General features: G+C 51.7%; 2 protein-coding genes across 4 annotated transcripts in view; both read right to left on the bottom strand.

Moving 5' to 3' along the window:
• SLC29A3 (solute carrier family 29 member 3) overlaps nt 1-23,351 on the bottom strand; it is a 174,609-nt gene that overhangs the window by 32,408 nt on the left and 118,850 nt on the right. The gene's annotated exons all lie outside the window — the stretch shown is intronic.
• The window catches only part of UNC5B (unc-5 netrin receptor B), a 57,676-nt gene that overhangs the window by 16,893 nt on the left and 17,432 nt on the right, over nt 1-23,351 (bottom strand). For all 3 annotated transcript variants that reach the window (XM_055804409.1, XM_055804401.1, XM_055804392.1), the window contains exon 2: nt 293-514. Coding sequence is in view for 2 of the 3 variants with exons in the window: in XM_055804401.1 (XP_055660376.1) it covers nt 293-514 (222 nt within the window). In the remaining variant the exon portion in view is untranslated. The remainder of the gene's footprint in view (nt 1-292; nt 515-23,351) is intronic.

Consider the following 23,351-nt stretch of genomic DNA (forward strand, 5'->3'; position numbering starts at 1 on the left):
ATACCATCATCGTGCCTTCATCAAAGGTCTGGAAAGGGGCAGCTCCTCTACCAAAATTCATTGATGATACGGAGAGACAAGCTGTGCATGGACCAAGGAGGTAGAAAACACACAAAAGCAACCTCATGAGATTGCAGTCACCTGGGAATGATAAAAATGAATCAGAGACCTGTTGGTCTACCTGGAGGAGAATCACCTCCAGCATCGATGTGCAAGAGAGAAAAAAGCAGGAGTGCCTGGAGAGAAGAGAGGGGAAGGGCAGGCAGGGGGATGCCAGGGTGGCTTTGCTCACCGGTGACCTCGTCCAGGCTCTCCTTGGTGACGTGGTCGTTCTGGTTGACCCACTCCCCGTTGCACTTGAAGTAGATCTGGGTGGCAGGGTTGGCACGGCAGATGAGCTCCACCGGCTTGTTCTTCACGATGTAGGCATCCTGTGGCTCCAGCAGAAAGTGAGGGAGGGTCTCCGCCGGAGCTGAGGGGAAGGAGTCGGGCAGCACATCGCTGTACTCCAGCCCTGCCAGGGGAGTGAGAGGGTTGGGAGGTGCTCTTAGTCCCATTGCAGCAGGGATGTAACTCCTGCCTACGTTGTTTCATCCCTCCTTCTCCTTCCCAGGACTGCCCTGCGTACAGTGGCGTCAACAGTTCTTGCTGAGGATGCTTGGAAAAGCAAAAGAGGGCTGGAGGCTCCCAAAAAACTACGAAAAGCAAATCTCTGCTAGCTAGAGAGCTGCTGTTGTGGAGCGCACCCTGTTTTCACCTGGGTACCAGCCCCCTCATCCATACCCTGAGCCCTGGCCAACCCCAAAACCTGGGCAATCCTGCTAGAGAACACCATGAGGAAAAAAATCCAAACAAGCCAAAGTCCAGGGATAGTGACAGGGACACAGAGAGGCTCCAGAGGGGCTGGTGTCACCCATGCCAAGCCTCCCTCCTGCAGCCATGAGGAATGCACAGGCATGCTCAGAGCAAAATGATGGCAGGGGTTGTGCTGGGAATGCTGACCACAACCCCAGCACAAATCTCACACATCCCCTCTTTGGTGGAGCCGTGTTTGGGATCTCACCCCCCCACACCTCACACACACACACACACACACCCCCCATCAACTCTTGGATCTCAGCATCACACAGTATGGGGGGGACACCAGCAGCCTCGGCTGGTGCAGCCCCCAGGAACTTGCCATTTGCCCACCACAGGTGAGCGATTGGTTCCAGCCCAGCCACCTTCAGAGAACATCACCCAAATATGCCGCCAGGATTCACGCTATCCCACCCCAGAAACCAGACTGAGTCAGTGCCCTGGTGATCTCCATCTTCCTGCTTGTTTGTTTTCTAAAACAATCTAGATGAAAAAATAACCAGAAAAACTGATCATGTCTGCCCTGGCCAGGAAAAGAAAAGCCTTGAAAAGGGGCAAGCACCTCAGTGTTCACCCAGGGACATAATATCCTGGAAGAGAGAGAGCCTCGGGGTGCCTTGTGCCCAGCACCAGCTTGGGAAGATGCTGTGACCAACGCTGGGGGATCATCTGCAGCATCCAGCACAGGAAACCTGTTTCCAGCCATTTCTCCCGTTAAGATCAAACCCAAATATCGCAGGACTGATAATAAACGACATACACAGCCTGGGATGCTACTGCTTAACCTGTTGTTTCTGGGCATCTCACTAGCAGTCAGGTCACATCATGAGGCTTTTCTTTACACCTAAAAGAGTTATGAGGTTTTCCTCCTCCTCTCTTCCCCCAGTGAGAGCTGTGATTCTCAGCTCCAGGCACCGCAGCGTGCAGGAAAACAGTAAATATCCCCAGCCCTGCGATAACATCTCCAGAGCTGGCAAGGAAGAAAGGAGCCCACTCCCTTAGTCACCCTTGGCAAGGAGCAGTGCTGCACGGAGAGAATCAGAGAATTCCAAGAGGTAAGGAGAAGAAGAAAAAAATAATCAGATGCATCAAGAAAACAACACGACCAAGCTGCCTCCCAAGCAAAAGTCAGCGAGGGAAAAAAACACACGAGGTCAGTCGTTTAAAATCCATTTAGGAAAATTGACTTTCCATTTCCATTTAACACAGCACTAAGGGAGAGCGGTAGGACATTTGTCATAATCCATTAACTGCTCTTTTGGAAACAATGAATTAAACTCCGGGCTAATTTCTCTCTTGCTCTGGCTGGCTCTTCCTCACCTCTCCACTGCTGGCCATTTCCTCCCCCATCTCATTTGCAGACCTGTAATTTTCCCAGGGCCACGTTGCGGACAGGGGGATGGAGGCGTGAGGAGGTGCAAGCCCCCCCCTCCCCGAACAGTCCCACACTTATCCCTGTGCTCACATCAGGCCACTGGTCCTGCTCCCCTGTCCTGCTGAGCAGCCTCTTACCTGTATCACAGCAGTAAATAACACTTTTTTTTCTTTTTCAATTTACTATTCAATTTTGTATCCACTGAGTTGTTGTTTTCTTGGTTGTTTGTTTTTCTTTTTTTTTTTTTAAACCACTTCAATGCCACAAATCTAAATTTGCTGGCAAAGGGGCTGGCAGGAGATAATCTAGCTGGCAACAGAGGCAGCCAGCAAAACTTCACTCATGGGCTCATGTGAAAATCTCTCCAAAATGATGCTCTCTGCATCCCTGCAGTGTGCAGCCTGTGAAGTCGGACCCAAGCTCAGCAGGTGGGAAAGGGCGCGGGTAGCGTGGGCTGCACAACACCCTCCAACAACCACTGGTGCAATGCCTGGGGTCTCATCTGCCACCCATCCCCAGGACAGAGGTGGCTCCCCCCTGCCAGCTCTGTCCCAGGCCAGCCTCTGTCCCCGTCAGACACCACTGAGGGCAGTGGTAGAGATGGTATTTACTCCAAGATGTACTATCCCTGGCCATAATGTGGGCCCGAAACTCCTCATTAAGTTTTTCTGCATCTGTGCCAGCTGCTTTTTATTTCTTTTCTTTCTTCCTTTTTTCTGCGCTTCCCCCGCCCCCCTCCCCTCCCCAGTCCAGGTCTAACACCCCAGGATACAAGTGAGGAGTCCTGCAGCCCAACCAGCACCATAAGGGTGACCCACAAAGACCCAACGCCCCTGAAGAAGCCAAGTTTTGGAAGGACCTTCCCTTATGGGGGTGACACCCCAAAGTGCAAGTGTCCCCTGACCCAAAACAGTGGGCAAGGAGAGGTCCTCCTCCAGCAGCCAACACTAAAGATGCATTTTCTCCCACCCCACCACCATTTTGGTGATGCTGTAAGAGACTCTGAGCCATCTGAGGGGATCTGGGAGTGGGGACAGGGTATCATGACCTGACAGGGACGAAAAACGCAGATTTGTGACTCACCCATAATCATCTGCAGGAGGAGTCACTGTGGTCCCCCAGCACAGGGTGAGGGGCTGAACCACCACCAGTGGTACAGAAAATCCACCACCCTCCCACCACCGGGTCCCATCCAGCCTCTTGCGCCAAGACGGGACATGCCCAAATCCGTGCTGGGACTCTCAAGCTCAGCGCTTCAGGTTTCTTTTCCAAGGGGGCACAGTGACTTTGGGGACAAGGGTGGTGGAACAGGATTGATCAGCCCAGCCCCAGCCAGACTCCGGTATCTGCTTTCGCCTCCAGCATCTGCTTTCAGTGACTATAAAAACCTGCTCAGTTTAAGGTCTGAACCCCAAAAACCCAGACCTCTAAAGACAGGAGCATCCTGGCTGCTGGGGAAGTTTAAATCGTGCAAACTCACAACAGCTGAGAGTTTTATTTCTGGCCAAGAGACATCTGGGGCCAAGAAAGCAGCTCTAACAGGAGACAGGGGAAAAAATGATGGGCTTTTCGTGGCATACTCTTAACCAGGGCTGTGCCGCAGAGCCCCAACGCCACAACTCCCCCAGGCTCCTGTCTGCTCATGGATGGGAGCAAAGCAAGGCGGAGGCTGATTTCTCCATCCAGAAACCAGCCCTGTGCAGTCAAAGTAAAGCATTTGCAGCTGGGCAGGCTGTTTGGCTCCAGCATGATATAGCCACTGGTATTTAAATGCACTGGGGAAGAATTAAGGCAGAGGAACAACAGGGACTGTGGATGAGAAAAGGGAGGAGAAGCATGCTGGGCACATTTATCATAAGCCATCAACCCAGCCTTTCATCCCCTATCCTGACACCCGGCCACCCGCCGCATGGGAAACCTCTTGCTCTGCTAACGATCATGGCAGGGGCCCCCCCAAATCCACATATAGTCGGTGGGGGGGAAAGCATGCCTGCTTGTGCTCTGTGGAGGAACGACTGCTGCTTTCAGCTGCCCTGATCATCCAGCAGCAATTGCAAAATATAAAAAAAAAACCCAGCCCCTTCCCAATGGTGCAACACCATCAGCTCCATGTGGTCCTTCCTCCCTAGGACAGGAGGGTAAATAGCTGCAGCACAGCCAGGATGAGGTGCTGTCAGTGCCAGGATTAAAAAAGTGGAGGATGGAGAGCCTGGGAAATGCTTTGGTCTGCTCTGGTGTAATAAGGACATCGATAAATGGCCCTGTAAAGGCAGGAGAGGGTATCCTCTGCTAGGACAACCCCTCCCTGCAATGGTCTTGCATAACACTACTATAATAATAATATTATGGTTGCATTGCATATGTAAGAAACCCTGCAAGAAGCAGGACTCTGGCTTTTCCAGGCTAGGCAGCCAACCTCAGGCTGGGGGTATGCACTGGGACATTCAGCCAGTGTTAATGCCAGCGAAGACCTTTTGTCAGCAGGAGGGTTCACAGGGGTGCTTGCAAGGAGCTGGCCATAAGCATCACCCTGGCGAAGGGATGCTTTAACCCACATGTGCCCAGGGGTCTCTTCTGCTTTGCCCAATGCTGCTCTGATCCCACCTGAGGTGACAATTCGGCCCATGGGCTGCAGGAGCAGCACACGAAAGAGACAGTTTTGCATGCGAAGCCAGGGAAGGACCCCTGCACAGCCGGGATTTCCAGTACTGCAATCAGACAAGCAATAAAACTCTCAGCAGCGACAAACTAATAAATATTTGAGTGTGCTGCACTGACTGTAATCATCATTTCCCTGGCAGACATCTACAGGGGTTTCCCATCTGCCGGCTTCCCCCTTTCCCGCTGGAGGTGGCTGCCGGCTTCCCAGCTCCCTTTTGGGATATTTTTTTTTTTTTTTTAAATCCCAGGCTGTTGCCATCCCACAGTCTCACACTACTTGGAGCACGCAGTCAGGTGCTGTGACACGAAGTGCTATGGGACAGGCTAGAGCAGCAACTTCAGCACTGATCCGTATTTTCGGGGAGGAGAGGCAAGGAAGGGGGCAGCTCGGGGCTCGAGCCATAGGACTAAACCCTGAAGCCCCAAGGATGATCCGTGGTAGGAGCAGCGGGATGGAAAACGGCGGAGGGGAACAGGCACCCATGCCTGCCTTCCTCCCCAGCCTCCTCTCCCCTGTCCCTCATCACACATTTTAATCTGATGAGGCTGAGCTGGATTATCGGCAGCATCTGTTCCCTGGGGGGTGACTTGCAGAGTTTGCAGCCAGCGTTTGCAGCTTGGTGGAAGATCAGTGACCCCAACCAACGACTCAGCCCCACCAGCCTGCACTGGGAGCAACACTGGAGCCAGGGCTGAGCATTAACAACCCCTACAATACCCCAAACACACAGCACAAGGAATGATCAGCCCAGAAAGCAATTCCTCTTGCAGCAATGGCCAAGCAAACCTCTGCAGGAAAGCGTTAAAATCCTCTCTTCTGCAATTGTTATCCCTCCAAATATTTGGAAGATTACAGGAGCATTAGCAGCAGCCAGCTAGGTGCCCATCACCCACAGCCACGCATCCCTCCCCGCATCCCTCCCCTCAGCACCCGGCAGGCAGGAATGTGATGTAAGGATTAAGCAAGGATGCCTGGGTTTCTCCAGCTGGGTTTCTCCAACTAAATCTCAGTGTTGGTGGGCACTTAACCCCTTCTGCCTCCACATCCCCCCATTCACACCTATGTTGGGGCAAGCACAGTTTTGGGCAAGGGCCTGAGAGGCAACAGTTAAACTCATTCCCAACTGCCCGGTGGGTAGAAATCCTCTGGTAGAAGGAGGGAAAAAAAAAAAAAGTAACAGCTTATCTCCAGTGCCGGAGGAGAGCTGCCTGTGTTCCCAATCCCCCAGCGGGGATGGGGACAGCTCTGGCTCCACACACCAGGCTGGTGGGGATGCTCCAGCCACTGGCTTGCCTAGAGGATGTGTCTGAAAGGCTGGAGTGGGGCTTTCCCCCCACTCCAAATCCCCTCTCCTATTGCCTCCAGGGGAAATGTAAAAACAGACTCATGTAGGGATTAGCACTGTTGCCATTGAAGCTCCAGCAAATTCCAATGCTGGAGCTTCAGCATTGGCATGGCTCACTCCCATGCCAGAATACCTGCCGGACTGAGAACACCCCTGCTACAAGCCCTGAAGGCATTCCCACCCTAGCAAGGGTCATCACGTGGGATGTAGTCCTCATCCCACCACATTTCAGTTCATCCCCTGAGCTCAGAGAACAGGCCTGCCCTGTTCCCAAGGGCTTCCTACCGCAGAGTGCCGCCTTGGGATAATTACAGGTCCAGCAGTAAAACATAGTACAGCTTTTCCTCCTAAAGGCACCCTGACGCATCCTCTCTCCCCAAAACATTATCCTTTCTTCCCAGAGCATCCCATTCTCCTCCCTGCTCTGCTCTCCATCGCACAAATCCCGCACACCAGCATGGTCCTGCAACATGAAGCACCCCAACATGGGGCTCCACTGCTGAGGAGATGTTGGCAGCTAGTGGCATCTTCAAAGACAAATCCTCCATGAGGCTGGGCAGTGCCATGCAAAGCCACAGCCCACTGCCCCTTCTCTGCGGACATGTCGCATGGCATGCAAAGCAGGGAGAAAGGAGGATGACCCAAAATAAAGGCTGTCATTGAGGATGGGTTTGGAAGATTTGAAGCCACTTGGCACCAAGTGGAGCTCTCTCCCTGCTGCCTCCTTACACAGAGCCCACAAATTCTTGTGCCTTTGAAACACTCTGAATTGTTAAGAGCAGGTTTAGACACAAGCAGGGAAGCGCTGATGAAAGTGAGACGCAGGGAATGTAACAGGCCCTTGGCACTGCCGTCCCGAGGGCTGCAGCTTGCTGATGTAACCCCCCGGCCTCATTAACTCAGCACGGCGCTCATTAACCTTTCCGAGGGGATGGGATGGGACAGTCCCAAGCTGCCTGCAGAGGCCAAAAAACTGAGCATGGAGCCTTCAGGGGTAGCAATGAGAAACGCGGGTACCTGGCATCTCATCACCAGCCTAGAGCAAGGCTGGATTTTGAGGTCAAAAAGCTGTGGGAATGTCCAGCCACTGGTATCCTCATGGGGTGGCATCTGACACCTCCCTCAAGCACATGCAATAGTAACTCAGCTGAGGCTGGACCAAAAATACACAGCACTCAATACGTTGCCATGTTCAACCCTCCCTACCAGCACTGTGCTGGGGTCTGCAAGAAGGTGTTGCTCCACCTTGGGGTCATGCATTTATAGGGTCTTCCTCTCTGCCCTCCAAAGAAGTGGAGTCCACCCGTCCTGCTCCCACCAGCTGGGAAAGCACCTGCAAGCCTGGCTGCATGGGCTGCATTTGGGGAAACCCCCTCATATGGAGCAGCACAGACAGACCGACATGCTGCTGCCACGGCCCCTTGTCCCCCTCCACGCAACACAACAGAGCCTCCCTACTCTCACCAATCTTCTATTCATAACTAAATTTGGAAAGAACCGCTTAACCTTTTCTGCCACACATCTCTGCCTGACAAACACACTTATTTTCCCCCATTGACTGCCCTCTCCCAGGAGTTTCACAGTCCCTTTGCATCCCCTTCCTGCCAAAGTGGCATCACCCCCCAGGGTAAATCCAGCCTCGAGTGAGCCCAGTCCCTCCATCCCATCACCTCCAGCTGATCGAGGACCCCACTCAGCCTGGGACAGACAGACAACCAGGACAGACAGACAATTTCTAGCAGTTGGGTGAGCAGTTTTCCCTGCCTGGCAGCAGGCAAACATTATAATTAGAGAACATTCCTCCCCAGCGTGGGTAATGAGGGGGTGTACCCAGCCAGCCCTAATTACACCCTTGGAAAAAAATAAGCAGATTCCTCTACCAGCCAAATGAAAAGCCTGCAGCTGGTCTCCCTCACTGCACACCTTTATTAAACCAGGACTGGACAGGGAGGGGGAAAAAGAGACCAGAAAGCAAAGGCTGTGCTGAGAAAAAGGTGAGAAGAAGGAGTTGGGCAGCATCAAGGATGTTTTTGCATGCAACAGCCTTATTGATCAAAAACCACTTCACCTGACCAAAATAAAACAAATAATCTCTTTAGCTAAATCCCCAGGTCATGCTTTTGCAAAGCAACCTAAAAGAAAAACCTAAAAGCAGGGTGCCCTCACATGGGGCATCCCACCAGAGCATCCCTGTGCTACTGCAAGCCACGGCTAAGAGGATCCAACCCAAATCCCAACCACCACCATCTCCAGAGAAGAAACACCCAGGCTCTGGCAGCAACTTCCCCTGCTGGGAGTTCGGAGGAGAGAGATTTATCTTGTTGATTATGCATTATGCTGGAGTATTTATGGAGCCACTACTCTTTTGTTTATCTTTATGATTATGATAATCAAAGGCGAAGCCTCCTGAGAAGTGTAAACAGCTGAGATCCCTTATGGTACAAACCTCTTCATTTTTCATTATATAGATTTATAACATGATGCAGGCAGATTGGAGTAAATTGTTCGTTATTTCAAGTTTTAACAGAGCAGAGCTGTGAGCCTCGGTGAATCCCCGTAAATACCCACAGAAAAGAGGATGAATTTAAAAAAAAGAAAGAAAGAAAGAAAGAAAAAGAAAGAAAGAAAAGAGGAGGAATTATGTAGCAAATCCTTGTTACGCTCTATTGTGCTCATTTCTTTTGTGCTATTTTACACATTTCCTTCAGGGAAGCAGTTATGTTTGAAAACTATCTCCAAATTTCATCTAGCACTGATTCTTGTTATGGGCACGGACAATTTTCTTTGTGCTATTTTAATTCCATTGTAGCGGTACTCTGGTATAGTTTGTTCTGTTTACTGAGCTACAGCGTTATTTTTAATGGATATAATAATTATAAGAACTTTTATTTATTTGCTATGGCTCATAAAAGAAAAAAGCCAGCAGCGGATAATGCGGTAATATGCTGTTTATTCACATGTATGGCATGTACTGTTTCTGTTGTGAAAAGAATAATAATTTCAACAAGAAAAGAGAGAAGTGAAAAGAAAACAAGGAACAAACAAGGACTTGTTGCCCCAGTTAATGCCAGAAAGTCCAAGGAATTATTAATTATCATTCAAACTGCAGTAAACCAAGTGCAAGATGCAATCTCTCCCTGGAAAAAACATAAAATAAAAATCTCCTGATCAAATGAGCAATGCAGTTTTAAAATGCTAACTCCGTGAGAAAGAAAGTTGCCAGTTTTACAGACAGAAAGCTATTTCCCTTTCGCCCAAATTACATACATATTTAAAAATGTAAATTCCCCAGCATTCCCCTTGACAGTGCAATTTCCAGGCGGCTGTTTTGCAATGGTTTTCTTTTTTCCCCCTTAACGTGCAAATCCGGAGGCGACTGCTTTGGCTTCGGGCATGAAAAGCAACTTTAAACAGCAGCAAGCAGGGCTGCAAACCACCCGGTGCTCCTTGGGAAGAGAAGGATGCTCTGTGCTGCCCACCGGGCATCCATCCAGGCTCCAAGCACCACTGCCCGGACACACACATCACTGGGGGCTGCAAGCCCGGGGGGGAGCAGGTTTTGCCCCCTGAGCATCCAGATGCCAAACAATGAGTGGTAACAACCCAGCCATGCCCTCTAGAAGTGGCTCACAAGGTCTGATGGTCCTAGGTGGCACTTCTGTGCCAAAATCCAGAGAAGGAGGGCTGTGCATGTCCCACCCCAAGGAAGCTGATGCAGGAAGCAAGGGATGGCATGAGCCCAACCAGGTAAAGCAAAACGTTTAGGCAGCTGACTGCAAAGAAGGGAAGAGCAGTACAATATGAGAAAGCTTTCTTTCATCACCATTTTTTGTCTTTTTCTCACCCACTCTCCTCCCTAGTAGCTCCTGCAAGCCCTGGGAAGCCAAAGCCGGCTGGAAGGATGCTCCCCGCTGCCTCCAGCCAGACTCTCCGCAGGCCCCTCGCCAGATGCTGCCCTACTTTCCTCAACGCTTTTCCCACCCTTCTCCCACAGCTCGCTCGGTGGCAGGCGTGGGCTGGGAGCACCAACCAACTCCCCAGCACCCACAGCACCCATTCCCCGTGCCAGGGCTCTCACCGCCAGACCCACTAGCCGGGGTCATCTCCCACCACATGGGCCACCCAAATTCAATAGAGGAAGGTGCTTAGTGCAATGCTGCACTGATTATAAATCATTTTAATAATTACATTAATTTTTAGTTATAAAAAGCCCCACCACCAACAAAAGGTCTATTTGATGCCCCAAATTCCCTGTTAATTCAACTGGGGGAGGAACACCACAAGAGCGGCTGATTAAGGTCCCTTTATTAAACAGTCTTTAAAGTTGCCCTTAATCTTTCAGATTTGTTGCTATGAAAAAAAAACCAAACCAACAGACCCCCCCCCCCCCCCCCCCCCCCAAACTGAGGCTGGAAACATTTTGCTTTTCATTGTCCTTTCCCTGCCCTTTTCTTCCCTTCTCACTTTACTATGACAATAAGGGACACACAGAAGGAAAATAAGGGGGAGGAGGAGAGCAGGGATAGAAAAAGATTTAGAAAAAAAAATAATCCCTGCTGATGTTGAGTATCAAATATTAAGACTTTTCTCTCCCCCCTCTTTCAGCAATATCCCTATAAAAAATAAAAAAATGAAACAATCAGCAAGACTAGCTTAGAGGACAAGGCTACCCCATCCCCCTGCCTCTCTTATACCCTGCAGCCAAGAGCAGGTAGGAGAGCAGGTACCCGAGACCAGAGCTTGGCTTTCCCATCACAGTACAGAGAGGTCTCCGGCCGGTTGCAAAAGGATTTTAGCAATTACCTTGATTAGTTGTATTCCTTTCCCTCTAAACCCGGGAGCCAGCTGGGCTCCTAGCACTTCACACCTGCTTTTACAGAGAGCAAAAAAACCAAGAACTGATTAAAGCTGGGAGGGTTTTTGGGTTTTTGGTTTTTTTTTTCTGGTGGGTGCCTACTTTTGGTGCCTGCCATCGCTGCCTCCCCGTCTGCACACCCCATGCTCCAGTGGAAGGAAACCCCTACAAAAAACAAAGCCTTTTCCCTCACGCTTCCATTCACACCAACAGCAAGGTGGGAAGCCTTCATGAGCTTCCTAACGTTGTTTGGCACCTTCCTCCCCTCCTCTCCCCATGCTCCCTGGCATTTAAATACCATGGGACCCCAAGCTGCCAAAGCCAGTTTCTTCCTTTCTCACCACTGGGAATTTCCACCTTTTCTTCTCTGGACACAGACCATGTTCCACAGCGCTGAGTTTCTCTTTCCTCCCTTTGTCCTTCGGCACGTAAGCTCCTGCTCTGCCCCACAGTCCAAACCACGACTCCCAGGTGGACCAGCCTCCCTGCAAGCATCCTCCCCTTCTCAGTGTAGGTATTGTTTGGCACTGGAGGTGCCAGGGCTGGAAATGCCCCAGCTTTAGGAGTCTGTGCCACCCCACATGGCAGCTGCACCCCACTGACTCTGCAACCTGTACAGACCTACATGTAGTAATACACTGACACACAAGTCACGCACCCTCCCATGCCTTCCCCTCCCTCCCTCCCTCCTCACTTGATGCTACCAGACCCCAAGGTGTTGACAAAAATTTCCCTAAAAAATTAGGATGCGTGCTAGCAAGGTGCAACGCTACCAAATTAAATAAAGTCTGGGACACTGAATCCAGAGATTTTATGGTCACAAATGCACTGAGCATCTCCAACCTCAGAACTGGAGCATGGCTAGGACAGATACAGGGCACCCAAGGCATAGCCTTAGTCAAGCTAGCAGTGAAACGGCTCTTGCAGGTCTCAGAGGCAACTCCAAGGGATGTGCAGCAAGACAGAGGGACCAGAGGTGGTCCAGAAAGGTCTCAAGGGAACAGGGGCAAAGGATCATGCATATTGAGCATCAAGCGCATGGCACATGGAAAAAGCAGGAAAAAAACACTGTGCCCTCCAACCTTGTCCTCTTCTCCTCTCCATCCCTCAGCGGCTTCATTTCCATAAGTGATTTGCACTAATTGCTTTAAATATGGCCATGCTGTTGGTAATCAGAGTCATTAAGTGACCTCTGCTCTGGGAGGGCAGGCAGGGCTTGTGCAGAGCCCTGCACCCAGAGCCATGGGCCAGCCTCCCCGCAGAGCAGGGCGTGCTCCCATATCCCCGGCATGCTGCAGTCACGGAGCTCAGCTCCAATTTGCTCTTCCCTGGAGCCCAATCAGTAAACAGCCTCTCTCTTGCCTGATGCCCATGCCACAGCAAGCATGGATCCTGATGATGTCTGGCTGCCCCTGCCCTGGCTGGACTAGCTGCTTGCAATGCCGTGGCACTGTGACTTGGCCACCGTGGCTGCCAGCAAGTCCGGGCTACTGGTGATCAGGCTGGGTGCAAACCAGCCATGGACAAGCATCTGAAATACCTATTTTTCTGCATTCAAAAATACCATTTGGGGAAGATTTGGGGTATCGCCCCATCTCTGTCCTGGCGCAGGGTAACCGGATGGAAGAGCCAGCTGTCACCACCCAAGGGACACTGGCCTCTAAGGCTTAGTGTCCCCACAGCGCCCACGGATGGCTTTAGCTTGCTTCGGCCAAGGGGCTTAGCCTCAGAAATCCCCTGCTGCCCTGTGCTGTGACTCCCAAATTAACCCTGTCCTCACCAAGGAACATGTCCACCACCATGTGATGTGTTCAGCCCTGGCCAGGTGGCTTGTCTATAGGCAAGGCTTAAACCAGAGCTTGCAATGCACGCCCTGGCCAAGGAGGCAGCAAATGAGGTTGAGGATCCTCCCCACTCCTAGATAGACAAGCTTTCCTGGAAGCACGATGAGCTCTTCCAGTTTAGCCCCCCAGTGCCTACAGGAGCCCCCAAACAGTATTCCTCAGTGCCAGCAAGCAGCAATCATAAAATGCAGACCCATACAGTGACACAGCCCTTCTGGTTGAATTCAAAGCCACAGTTTAGTCTCAAATCTAGTGCTAAGTATAAGCTAGAACCTCCTAAGGACAGTGTTGCTTGTAGCCGAGGTCAGAAGGGTACATTTAGGTTTGCTTCATATAGTGCTGGAATTGCACTGGGCAGTGCCAGGCTCTTGCAAGCACAATTCAAACAGCAAAGAAATAAAAACTAAAAAAAAAAAATAATATTGCTGCATCAAACCCCAAGCAGCTGCATCAAAACCCAAGGAGATGGGGTTGCATTTGCCACCTGCAAGCGTGCAGGAGTGCGCCGGACTCTGCAGCAGCCTGACCCCGCATGCGTGCAGGCAGCGGGCTCCCTCCCACGCGCCTGGAATAAAGGCTGGGAGGTGTAAAGAAACAGCTCTGCTTCCAGGAAAATGCACTGCAGCACAGCTTCTGCCTGTCCACAGGGACCCATTACACTAACAGTGTGTCCATTCAGCCTGATATATAAATTACTAATGTAAATTAATGGATAATTGAAGCCCTTTAGTCCTAAATATTTAAATTATTTAACAGGCAATTAAGAAAGAAGGAGAAAGAAAAGAGGAAAAGGGGCCTTAACCCCAAAGGGAGGAAGAAAAAAAAGAAAAAAAAAAAAAAAAAAGATGAAGTGAGAGGAGACCAGAAAGAGCTGAACATACACATTTTTAAAGGGACACTACCAGCTTCTTTTTGTTTCCCCACGATTGTTTGAGCCTGGCAGATATTACAGTGGATGCCCTGAGAACCAGGGGGACAGGCAGGGGAGCATCCGCTGAATGAGCCTGCCGAGCAGCAGGACCGGTTCTGCTCCGGGTCCTCTCCAGGAGAGGAAAACTCCACGGCTGCATTTGTAATAGCTCTTGGTTACAGCGATTGCTGGGACTTCCTGACATGCCAGAACATATAATACTTTTAGATAAGGGGTTTTTTTTCCCTCCTCCCTACCCCTAAGCCGACAGCATTCCCTTATGTAATACCATTCCTGACCCCCTTTCAATTATTTTTTCTTGTTTTAACCCCTGCATTCACTTGATCAAATACAAACTACTTTAATCCAAATGTTTTAATCTTTTTGTAAAAAAAAAAAACCACGGTCTACATGGCTATTTTACTCTCTCCTTGTTCCCCCCATTCCCTTCCAAACATCCTCAGCAAAGCAACGTGCTGGGTGCTGGCACAAAATCCATCAAGATGCTGGATACGATCAGTGCAATGAGTTTCCCATCCTCTTACAGTACAGGAGAACCCTCCTAACAATGCAGCCCATGGCAAGGAGCAGGTCAGGACCGAGAAATGTGGTGTTTCTTCCTCTTGCCTCCATCCAAACTGGCCAGGGACATTCCCACCGCTCCTCTGAGCACTGGAGGAGGTCACAAGGAAAAATGCCCAGTGGCCTGTTGAGAAAAGACGTCATGTGGGAAAAAAGCCATTTTAACAAAAGCAGTGTGTGAGTTTGTGCGTGCCCGGGGACGACACCAAGGGCAAGGGAGAGGGATCAAGACAATAGTGAATAGACTTCAGATTATATCCTGAACTCACAGCCTCATGGGAACAGGGTTATAAAAACCCTTTTTATTTTGTTTGTAGTCCAAAACAAACAAGTACATAAAAAGCTAAAAGCGGAGGAGCCAGACAGGAAGTGAGTAACATCTGGCAAACATCTGGCCCCAGCTGTCCTGCAAGCCCAGCCACCAGCACAGCTCCAGCTACCTGCTCCTACAACTCTACATCAGCAGAGGTACCCAAACCCCTGCCCCTGCCCTAGAAGGGCACTCCTGGGGGAACACTGTGCCCATCACCCAGCTCGTCTCATCTGCTGAGCGATCCAAGTCCTGAGCTTCCCGTCCCTCTCTGTGCTGGGTGAAATGAGTAAACCCTTGTGCTATTCCCACATGGGTGCCCAGCAATGCATGGGTGTGCATGGACAGCACCTCTGCCAGAGAGAGGAAAGTTCCTGGGGCATGTCACTGCTGAGCAGAACATCCTGCTGCAGGACTCCAAGCACCGCAGGATGCCCCTGTGCAGGGCTCCAAGCATCATGGGACACCCCTGAGCAGGGCTCTTAGCATTAAAGGATGCCCCAAACTTGCAAGACACCCTGGTACAGGGCTTTGAGCACTGCAGGATGAAGGTAGACTAGTCAGCTGGCACCAGGGCACACCTTCCCAGCCCTTCAGAGATGCCCTACATCCTTCTCCGCAGGAGATAGGAGGTCCTGCCCAGCAGAAACAGGGGCTAGAAGCATCTTCTTCTTTCTGTTTCTCATCACCTGCTCTTACTCCTCCAAAAGCCCTGCAGAAAGAGCTGCCCAGCACACTACCCCACGCACAGACGCGGGAAGCCTGTGGAGGCTGCAGGGCCTGATGCTTGGGCAGGCTCCAGCCTGGCTGCGCAGGAGGAAAGCTGGCTTGGCAGGCTCGCAGCCGAGGCCCCTCCGCACGGGGGAATTCCCCCGTGGCCACCAGCCCAAGCTGCCATCCCACGCCTTCCCTCTCCACACACCCACAGCCAAAGGGGTGCTCTGGGGGTGAGAAAAAAGGGGGGCACAGGGATGCAAGCAACCCCACAGAGATATTAGGTAGCAACGAAAGAGCAGCAATGCTCAGGACTGGTCTGGATTGCAGCAGGAGTCACCTCTGTGATCTACATGCACCCCCACCTGCATTTACAGCTGGGAAATGCAAGAACCACAGCCAAACACACGGAGCAGCTCCACTGCCTCTTCCACTGTTACACCAGCTGCGTCGGAGCATGGAGTAAAGCACCAAACTTCTGGCAAACCAGCTTCACTCAACTCCTTGGAGCAAACCAGCCACTTCTTCCACAGGATGGGACACCCTCCCCCAGCTCACCAGACAGAACCAAAGCAATCCTCAGCTCCCCCTGAAACATCTCCTCTGCACTTCCTACGCAGGCAGAGATATATATACTTCCCATTTGCTCTGGCAGAGGCTGGGATTAACATCTCGCATTTTCCAGTGGGAAGGATTAAAGCTGGTCCGGCGCAGGACCACAGCAGCAAGGAAGCAGCAGCTGGCTGCACGGTATGTGGTGCCTGCTGCTCTTTTCTCATCATTACATGTGGGCAGCGGCACATAGGACTGTTGTGGGCCGCGGCACATAGGACTGTTGTGGGCCTAAAGCGATAGTGCTCACGGTTCAGGCATCCCACAAGAGCAGGAAGGGCAAAGACATTTCTTTTGGGGTGCTTTGCACCCACACTGGCAGCCTGCCTGAATTGGGAGCATGTCCCTTTGGAGAGCCAAGACAAGATGCAGGGGACCTGGGGAGTGAAAAGGAGGCATTAGGGATGAGAACAGCGATGTCAGAAACAAAAACTGGGAGGAGGAAAGGAAAAAAAACAACCAAAAAATAGAGGAAGGACAGTGGTTTGGGAAAGGAAAGAACCAAGGTACTTCAAAGAAAAAAAGTTATCCAGCAGGTTGGCAAGGTTAGAAAAGCTAAAACACTGGAACACTGGAGGATACAGAGACTTAGTTAAGGAAGCCTCACCCAGAACACACGGCCAGCAAAAAGCATCCAGTGTGTCAGGACAGAGACACAGGGTGCTGCATGCCTAAGCCCATGCTGCAGCACACCCTGCAGCAAAGGGCACAACTCCCCAGCACCAAGCACTCTGAGCCACTGGAGCAGCAAAGGTGCTGCAAAAGCCCAGTCCTATTTTGTTCCTTGATTTTTGGTCATGTTTGCACCAGCTGATGCCCACCTGTAGCCTTTCTTTGTACTATTACTTGTCATCTTTAAAAATAGCTAAATTAAAAGGCTACAGCAGCAAGCAGCTGCCCAGACGAGTTGGACTCCATTGCGAGAGGAGGTGAGAGCACTGGACAAGTCCCTGGTGCACACCACCACAGCTAAATTTGGCCCAGTGAGCAGGCAGACCGGCTCCTGAAGACGTCGGAACACATCCAGGCTGTCGGGGTGAGGAGGGTGATGCACAGGAACACACCGGAGCCAGGCAGCCTGTTCCCACCACCCCTCGCACGTGCTGTTTCCCTGCTTTTTCTTTAAAATTCCCAGCCTAAATAAGGCTTTGGGGAGGAAATTAATGAAAAGCAAAGCTGATTACAAAGAACAATACAATGACTCAATCTGTTTCTTTTACCTCAATTGTATAAAGCTTTTATATTTATGAAGGTTTCTCTCAATACACAATGAAATGGCCTCCGAGGGAAGCAGTAATGGCCCTGGAGACTTTTGAGCAAGACTGGACAAAACCCTACTGAAACAATCCCAAAGGAAGGGCCAGATGATCTAACAGGTCTTTTGCATCTTTAATTTCTCACCCTTTTCTTTCTCCTCCTGTTTCAGGTTTTTTAGCTGCTGCTAATTAGATGCTAATGCGAGAGCAGCTGCATTTTCAGCACGTGGTGTAACCAAGAGAAAAAATATTGGGGCCCTAAATGACAAACAGATCACAGGGACGGGCGTCTATTCTCAGTGTGGAAAATATCTCTCTGGAAGAAAAACAGGCCAAAAATTTATATTCTTTCCACACCAGGATGGATTGCTTCTGAACCCACCAGTAAACTGCCTGATGCCTGTGGGTCACAAAGGTGCCTGCTTCAGATCTCCTCCCTCTCCATCCACATATCCAACGTCTTCACCAGGGCACAGGAAAAATCTCCAAGGTGGTTTTGTCTGGTTGTAATGGAGCCAGAAAACCAGCAAGCCAAACCCCACCAGGACAACAGATGTCCCAAAACAACCTGCGTTTAGGTCAATACCTGCCACAAGACCAACCAGCCCTCCTAGCTGCTCCTTGTAGACCATCTCCCAGGAGAAGGCAGCAGGATACTCTTCATCTTCATCACCATCACCCCCACCACCTCCTCCTCCTCCTCCTCTCTGCTGTTTGCTTGAATCATCCCTAACACCTGCCTCAGGAAGTTGCAAGGAGCTGAGATGAGCCGTTTGCAATAAAATCAATGAGGTGGTGCAAAGGCAGAAGTCTGTACCCTTGCGCCCGCGGCGCCTGCCCCCGCCGCAGCACCGGCAATGAGGGCCACCGCTCGTTACTGCCAATGCAACTGTAAACCCAATGGTGCTCAGAGATCGCTTAGCAGAAATGCTCCATCATGCTCCACAATGCTCTCCCCTTCACCCAGCTCACTATTACCACAAGTTAATCTAATCTCAAATGTTTTATTATCTTTTATCACCCTACCAAAAGCATTATAAGAGAAGCCAATGCTCTGTGGTCCCTGGCCAGCAGAGATGACCCTGACTCTGCACCAACACACCAGCAGACAGAGCCTGTGCAGCGTTTGTGCTTCAGCTCCACTGGAGCACCATCACACCTACAGGTGCTACTCCAAGGTCTACATAGGAGACCAAAGCACAGGTCAAGAATGGATAGGTAGCCTCAAAATTTGTAGTGGTGGCGTGTTACTCCCCTCATTTAGCAGAGTCAGGCTCCCCCTCCATCAGCTACTGCTGTCCCTATGGGCAGTGACCTCCCTCCAGCCCCATGGGGGACATGGTGCCTACACCCCAGTCCAGACAGGAATGAAAGCCGCTACTAAGAGACACATTTATGACCTTCCAAGAGGGAGCCTGCTGACAGCTTAACGAGCTTTTTGTTTTTCAAGTAGTGGTTTTATATTTACGACCTGAAAGGGAAAGATGCAAGTAGGCAGACGATCATGGGGCTATCTGCTCCTTCTGCTCCTGACCCACTGCTGTCCAACCCACATCCAAGCCATTCCGGGAAGCCATAAAAAGCAATTGCATTTCAGCTTTTTCCTCCTCCTTCTTTCTCTCCCCACTAAAAACAACACCACTTTTTTTTTTTTGGTGGTGGTGGTGGTCATTTCTTTTTAATGTTCACCCCAAGGAAGATCATCAAATATTAATGCAGGAAGCTGCAGAGAGATCACACAAGAAACCAGAGGCCCCATATGTTGTGGAGCATCCCAGTGGATACAAGATCCCACCACAGTTCATCCCCAAGGCCTGGCTCTTTACTGCCTGGGAAGGAAGAAGGAGAAAGAAGGAGGCCAGAAGCTGGGCTTTATGAGCACAACAGATCACATTCCTGGGATATCAGCCCAGAGTTGCACTTGGAAGAGGAAAAAAGGAAAAAAAAGAAACCACCAAAAAACAACAGCACAAAACCCACCACCCCTCCCCAGGATGCTGCACTGTTATTTATAAGCTTAATAGTGAAACGAGGGCAAAACTCCCTGTTTCCCCAACCCCCACCCCGGATATCAGCATTAGCACAGCCTTTGGGCTGCAAGAGCATTCCAGCCACCAGCAGGAAGATAAGCCTCTTCCTTCGCCTCCAGATTCCTTGGCAGAGAGGAGACACATGGGGTTTAATTGCATACAGAGATGCCATGGCCAGGACACAAGCATTGGTAAGAGCTTTTGTCCCGTTGCAGGCTCATCGCCTGCCCTATAGCTCATAAAACTCAGAGGGCACCTTTGCCAAGCTCAGCTTGTGGAGCTGGTGAGGGACAGGCCAAGATGTGCGACCCAAGGGACCGGTGAGGAACACACAAGGCCGTTACATGCAACACAAGTGGCTGGTGGGTGACGTGCAATGCAACACCGGGTAGGGGAAGCATGCAACACTGGGCTTGCTGCACCACCGCATGTCAGACATGCACGTTCCCTCTTCCAGGGGAGGATAACGCAACGGCGTGCTTGGTGGCAACATCCTTGTGCCAAAACCTCACACGGCCATGGACAGGGGGCAAAGCGCTGTGCTGAGAGGCTGCGTGTTGTGAGCAAAGAGGGGGAGGAATGACCCACACTGCTGAGCTCGGCACATCTCCTCGTCCCGCTCCATCCCCACAAGCCCTCCTCGTCAGCCACGAGGCCCCAGGAGCGCTGGGTGTGCACGCAGGACAATACACAAAAAAAATTTGAAATCCCCTTTCAAGTGGGATTACCGCTCTCCTAAGAGCAGCGGTGATGCTCGGCGGGGTCCGGGGGCTGTGGGGCAGAGGCAGCAGCAGGGCAGGGCGGGCGGCAGCCCCCACTCCCCCGCTCCCCTTCCCTCTTTATCTGCTGCCTGGGGCTCTGCCCCGGCGCCGGCTGATAATCAGGGAGCACATTTGAAACCCCGGCGCCAGACAGGATCCTTATCTCCTCTCGAAGAGGAATGTGGGATGGGGGCAGCCCCTGCAACAGCTCCAGGAGACAGGGGGGAGGAAGAGCCCCCCTTCGCCAAGCCCCTGCACACCATTAGCAGAGGCGGGGAAGGGGGGGGGGAGCGGCGGGACCCCCTCGGGTGGGTGGCCGCGGCTCGGTCCCCTCGCTCGGAGCCAGCCCGGCAGCCCAGCCGCCAGCGTTTGCTGCCGGGGCGGCCGCGGGGCTCGGAAGCACCCACCGCCTTGCGCAAGGGCCGTGTAATTATCCCGGGGATAATTGCTCTGCTTAATTTCCCCATAAAGTTAAGTCCTGGGTAGGCCGGCTCCAGGAAAAGCCGAGCGAGGAGCCAGGGCCGGGCTGATCCCGCGGGGAAAAGCCCAGGGGACAGAGGAGGCGACAGCCTGGGAGCGCCGCGCTCCCCCGCCCCGGCTGGGGGCGGCTGCCCCCCCCCCCCCTTCCCCCCCCGCAGAGATGCGGGGCGAGGCTGGAGCCATCCCCAAAAAAGCCCAAGACCTTCAGGACTCGGCTTGTGGACCCCCGAACCTGGAGCAGCCTTTAAGGGTGGGAGGGGGAGGAGGACTGCCCCCCGCCCCGAGCCTTCCTCCCCGGCGAGGAGGGCGACGGGCTGTGCCCAGGCGCCGGCGCTGGAGCTCGGGGCCGATCTCCGTTACCGGCGGGACCGACGGGACCTTCCAGCAGCCGGACAGCAGCGGGGGGACTGGGAGGCGGCGAAACCCGAGCTGCTGGCGTACCCCCGCCTGCCGCCGGGCAGGGCAGCAGCCAGGGCTCCCTCCCGGTGCGAGGGCTGGGTGCTCCAACACCCAAAAATTGCTTCAAGGGGTCCCGAACCTTCCCCTCGGCGGCTGAAAGCACCTTGGCGAACCCGCACCTGCCCCTCGGCTCCACGGGCCGAGACCAAGAAGGTCTCTGCTGATGCCATCAGAGCCCCAAGGAATTTGCATCCAATTAAAGGGATATTTTAAAAAATAATAATAAGGGGCTAATGAAGTTTAGAAGCTGCCGACACCAGCCATATGCCTCAAATATGCACGGTACAGCTGGTGCCTAGGTAATGCAACTGCAGGTATCAGCTCGCCTAATTAGCTACCAGAAGAAAGTCTAATTTAAAACAAAGCTCTTATTTTATTTATTTGCTGACAGTAGCAGAGCAATTCCCTCCAGCACGATGTGAAAGCAAACACACTGTCCTCAAAATAAACCGCCATGGGCTTTTTAATTTTATCCTTCAACAAGTGTTCCCTTGTTAGTCTTTGGGAAGAAAAAAAAAAAAACACACAACAAAAAAACCCCAACCAACCAACAACCTCCGGGGAGTGCCAACCTGCAGCTCCCATTAGCATTACAGAGGGCTTGCAATGCCAGCTTCCCACTTGTCACCTCCCTGCCACAGAAAAAAAAAAACACAAGTGCACATGCCATCGGAGCTTCTCCCCCGAGTCAGGGAAGGTAAGGAAGCTGCCTTTAATAAAACCTCCATAAGAGAGTGTGTCATCGTTGTCCCCCCCCCCCCCCCCCCCCCGCCACCATCATTGCTGGGGGTGATGAAAGCAGCTCAGTGCATCCTGACCCCCTTGCTGCCATCACCCTGCTGATGCCAATGAGACAGGGCTGCTGCTTGCCAGAGGCACAGGTAGTAGCACCAGTTGGTGCCATGGCTCCAGACCACTGCTGCAAGGTGTGGATTGTCCACCCAAGGCAGGAGACTCCTGACAGTCCCCATTCCTTCCTCACCTTTGCCTCTGGGTGCATCCAGAGGCAAATGCAGGGAGGGGGGGAAGAGAAATCCTAGAGGCAGGGGGAGAATACAGGGCCATTACAACTTTATTTCATGTCTTTATTTATTGAAGTGCTTTAAATAGATATGGATTGATTCTCTCAGCTCTGGCTATTACAGCTTGAAAGGGGAGGCGCAAGCAGCTCTGATTAACGCACACAAGGCTGCTTCCACGGATGCTCAGGATCCCACATCGTTGCAGCACAAACAAACTAGTAGACTGCGACAAGACTTTTACTGTCGGTCAGATTCTACTGTCCGCGCTGTTTCTCCTCCCTCCAGAGGCCCAACCACCTATCCCACACTCCTCAGTGCCATTTAACTACTTAGCAGGAACGAGCTACAGCTGCACATCATCCATGTCAATCAACCCACTGCCGCTGAGGCAAGGCCACAGCTGCATATTATCACTGCTAATCAGCCCACTGCCTTCATTCCTCTACACCACACCACACAGTATCTCCTCCTGCCTACCAGACTACAATGGGGACCCTGTATCACCCTCCCTGTAGGGACAGGAGGGTGGCACATTCCCCCACTGCCTATGTTTTAGCTCATGGTTTGGGCAGGGGTTGCTCCAGAAGTACCACATCCTCACTTTGCCTGGGTAAAGCTGCCCCAAATGCCCACTTTGACACCACTGTAAACCACAAATCCCTCCAGCTGCTCAGGCACATCCCAATGGGTGGTTGAGCCATTCATTTATTACTGAGCAAACAACCCACCAATCCACACCCCACATGCAACAGGTCCTGGGGAAGATCTCAGTCCCACCACTGCAACCACATCCTACCAGCAAGACCCAGGAGCAGGGTGGGAAGAGGAGCAGCAAGATGCCAACTTGGGGGGAAAAAACCCTTCTATTTACGCATTGCACTTCACATCTCACAGCCATCAGAGGATGGTCAGTGCCAAGCCCCATCGCAAGCCTGTTGAAAGGGATGCTTCAGCATCTCTGCTCTTGGAAAACACAACATCCTGGTGCCTCCACCACTCCCCACTTTACATCATCCACATAAAACCATCATGCCCTCTCCACCACCCCCACCACCCGCAAATCACCTCCACACCCAAGATCAGGCCACCAGCTCCACAATCCACAGAGACAAACCCTTCTTCCTTTCCCTGCCACTTTCTTCATATGGTCCAAGTTCATTCAAATAATCAGAGATTTATTCTTTCCTAACTGCATGTCCTGCCATCCATTTACAAATTTATGAAAGCAGAGAGAGAGGCGTCACAAGCCTTATGGACAATGCTGCCTAGGACGTTT

The sequence above is a fragment of the Falco peregrinus genome, chromosome 1 (genome assembly GCF_023634155.1).
Source record: "Falco peregrinus isolate bFalPer1 chromosome 1, bFalPer1.pri, whole genome shotgun sequence".
Lineage (NCBI taxonomy): Eukaryota > Metazoa > Chordata > Aves > Falconiformes > Falconidae > Falco > Falco peregrinus.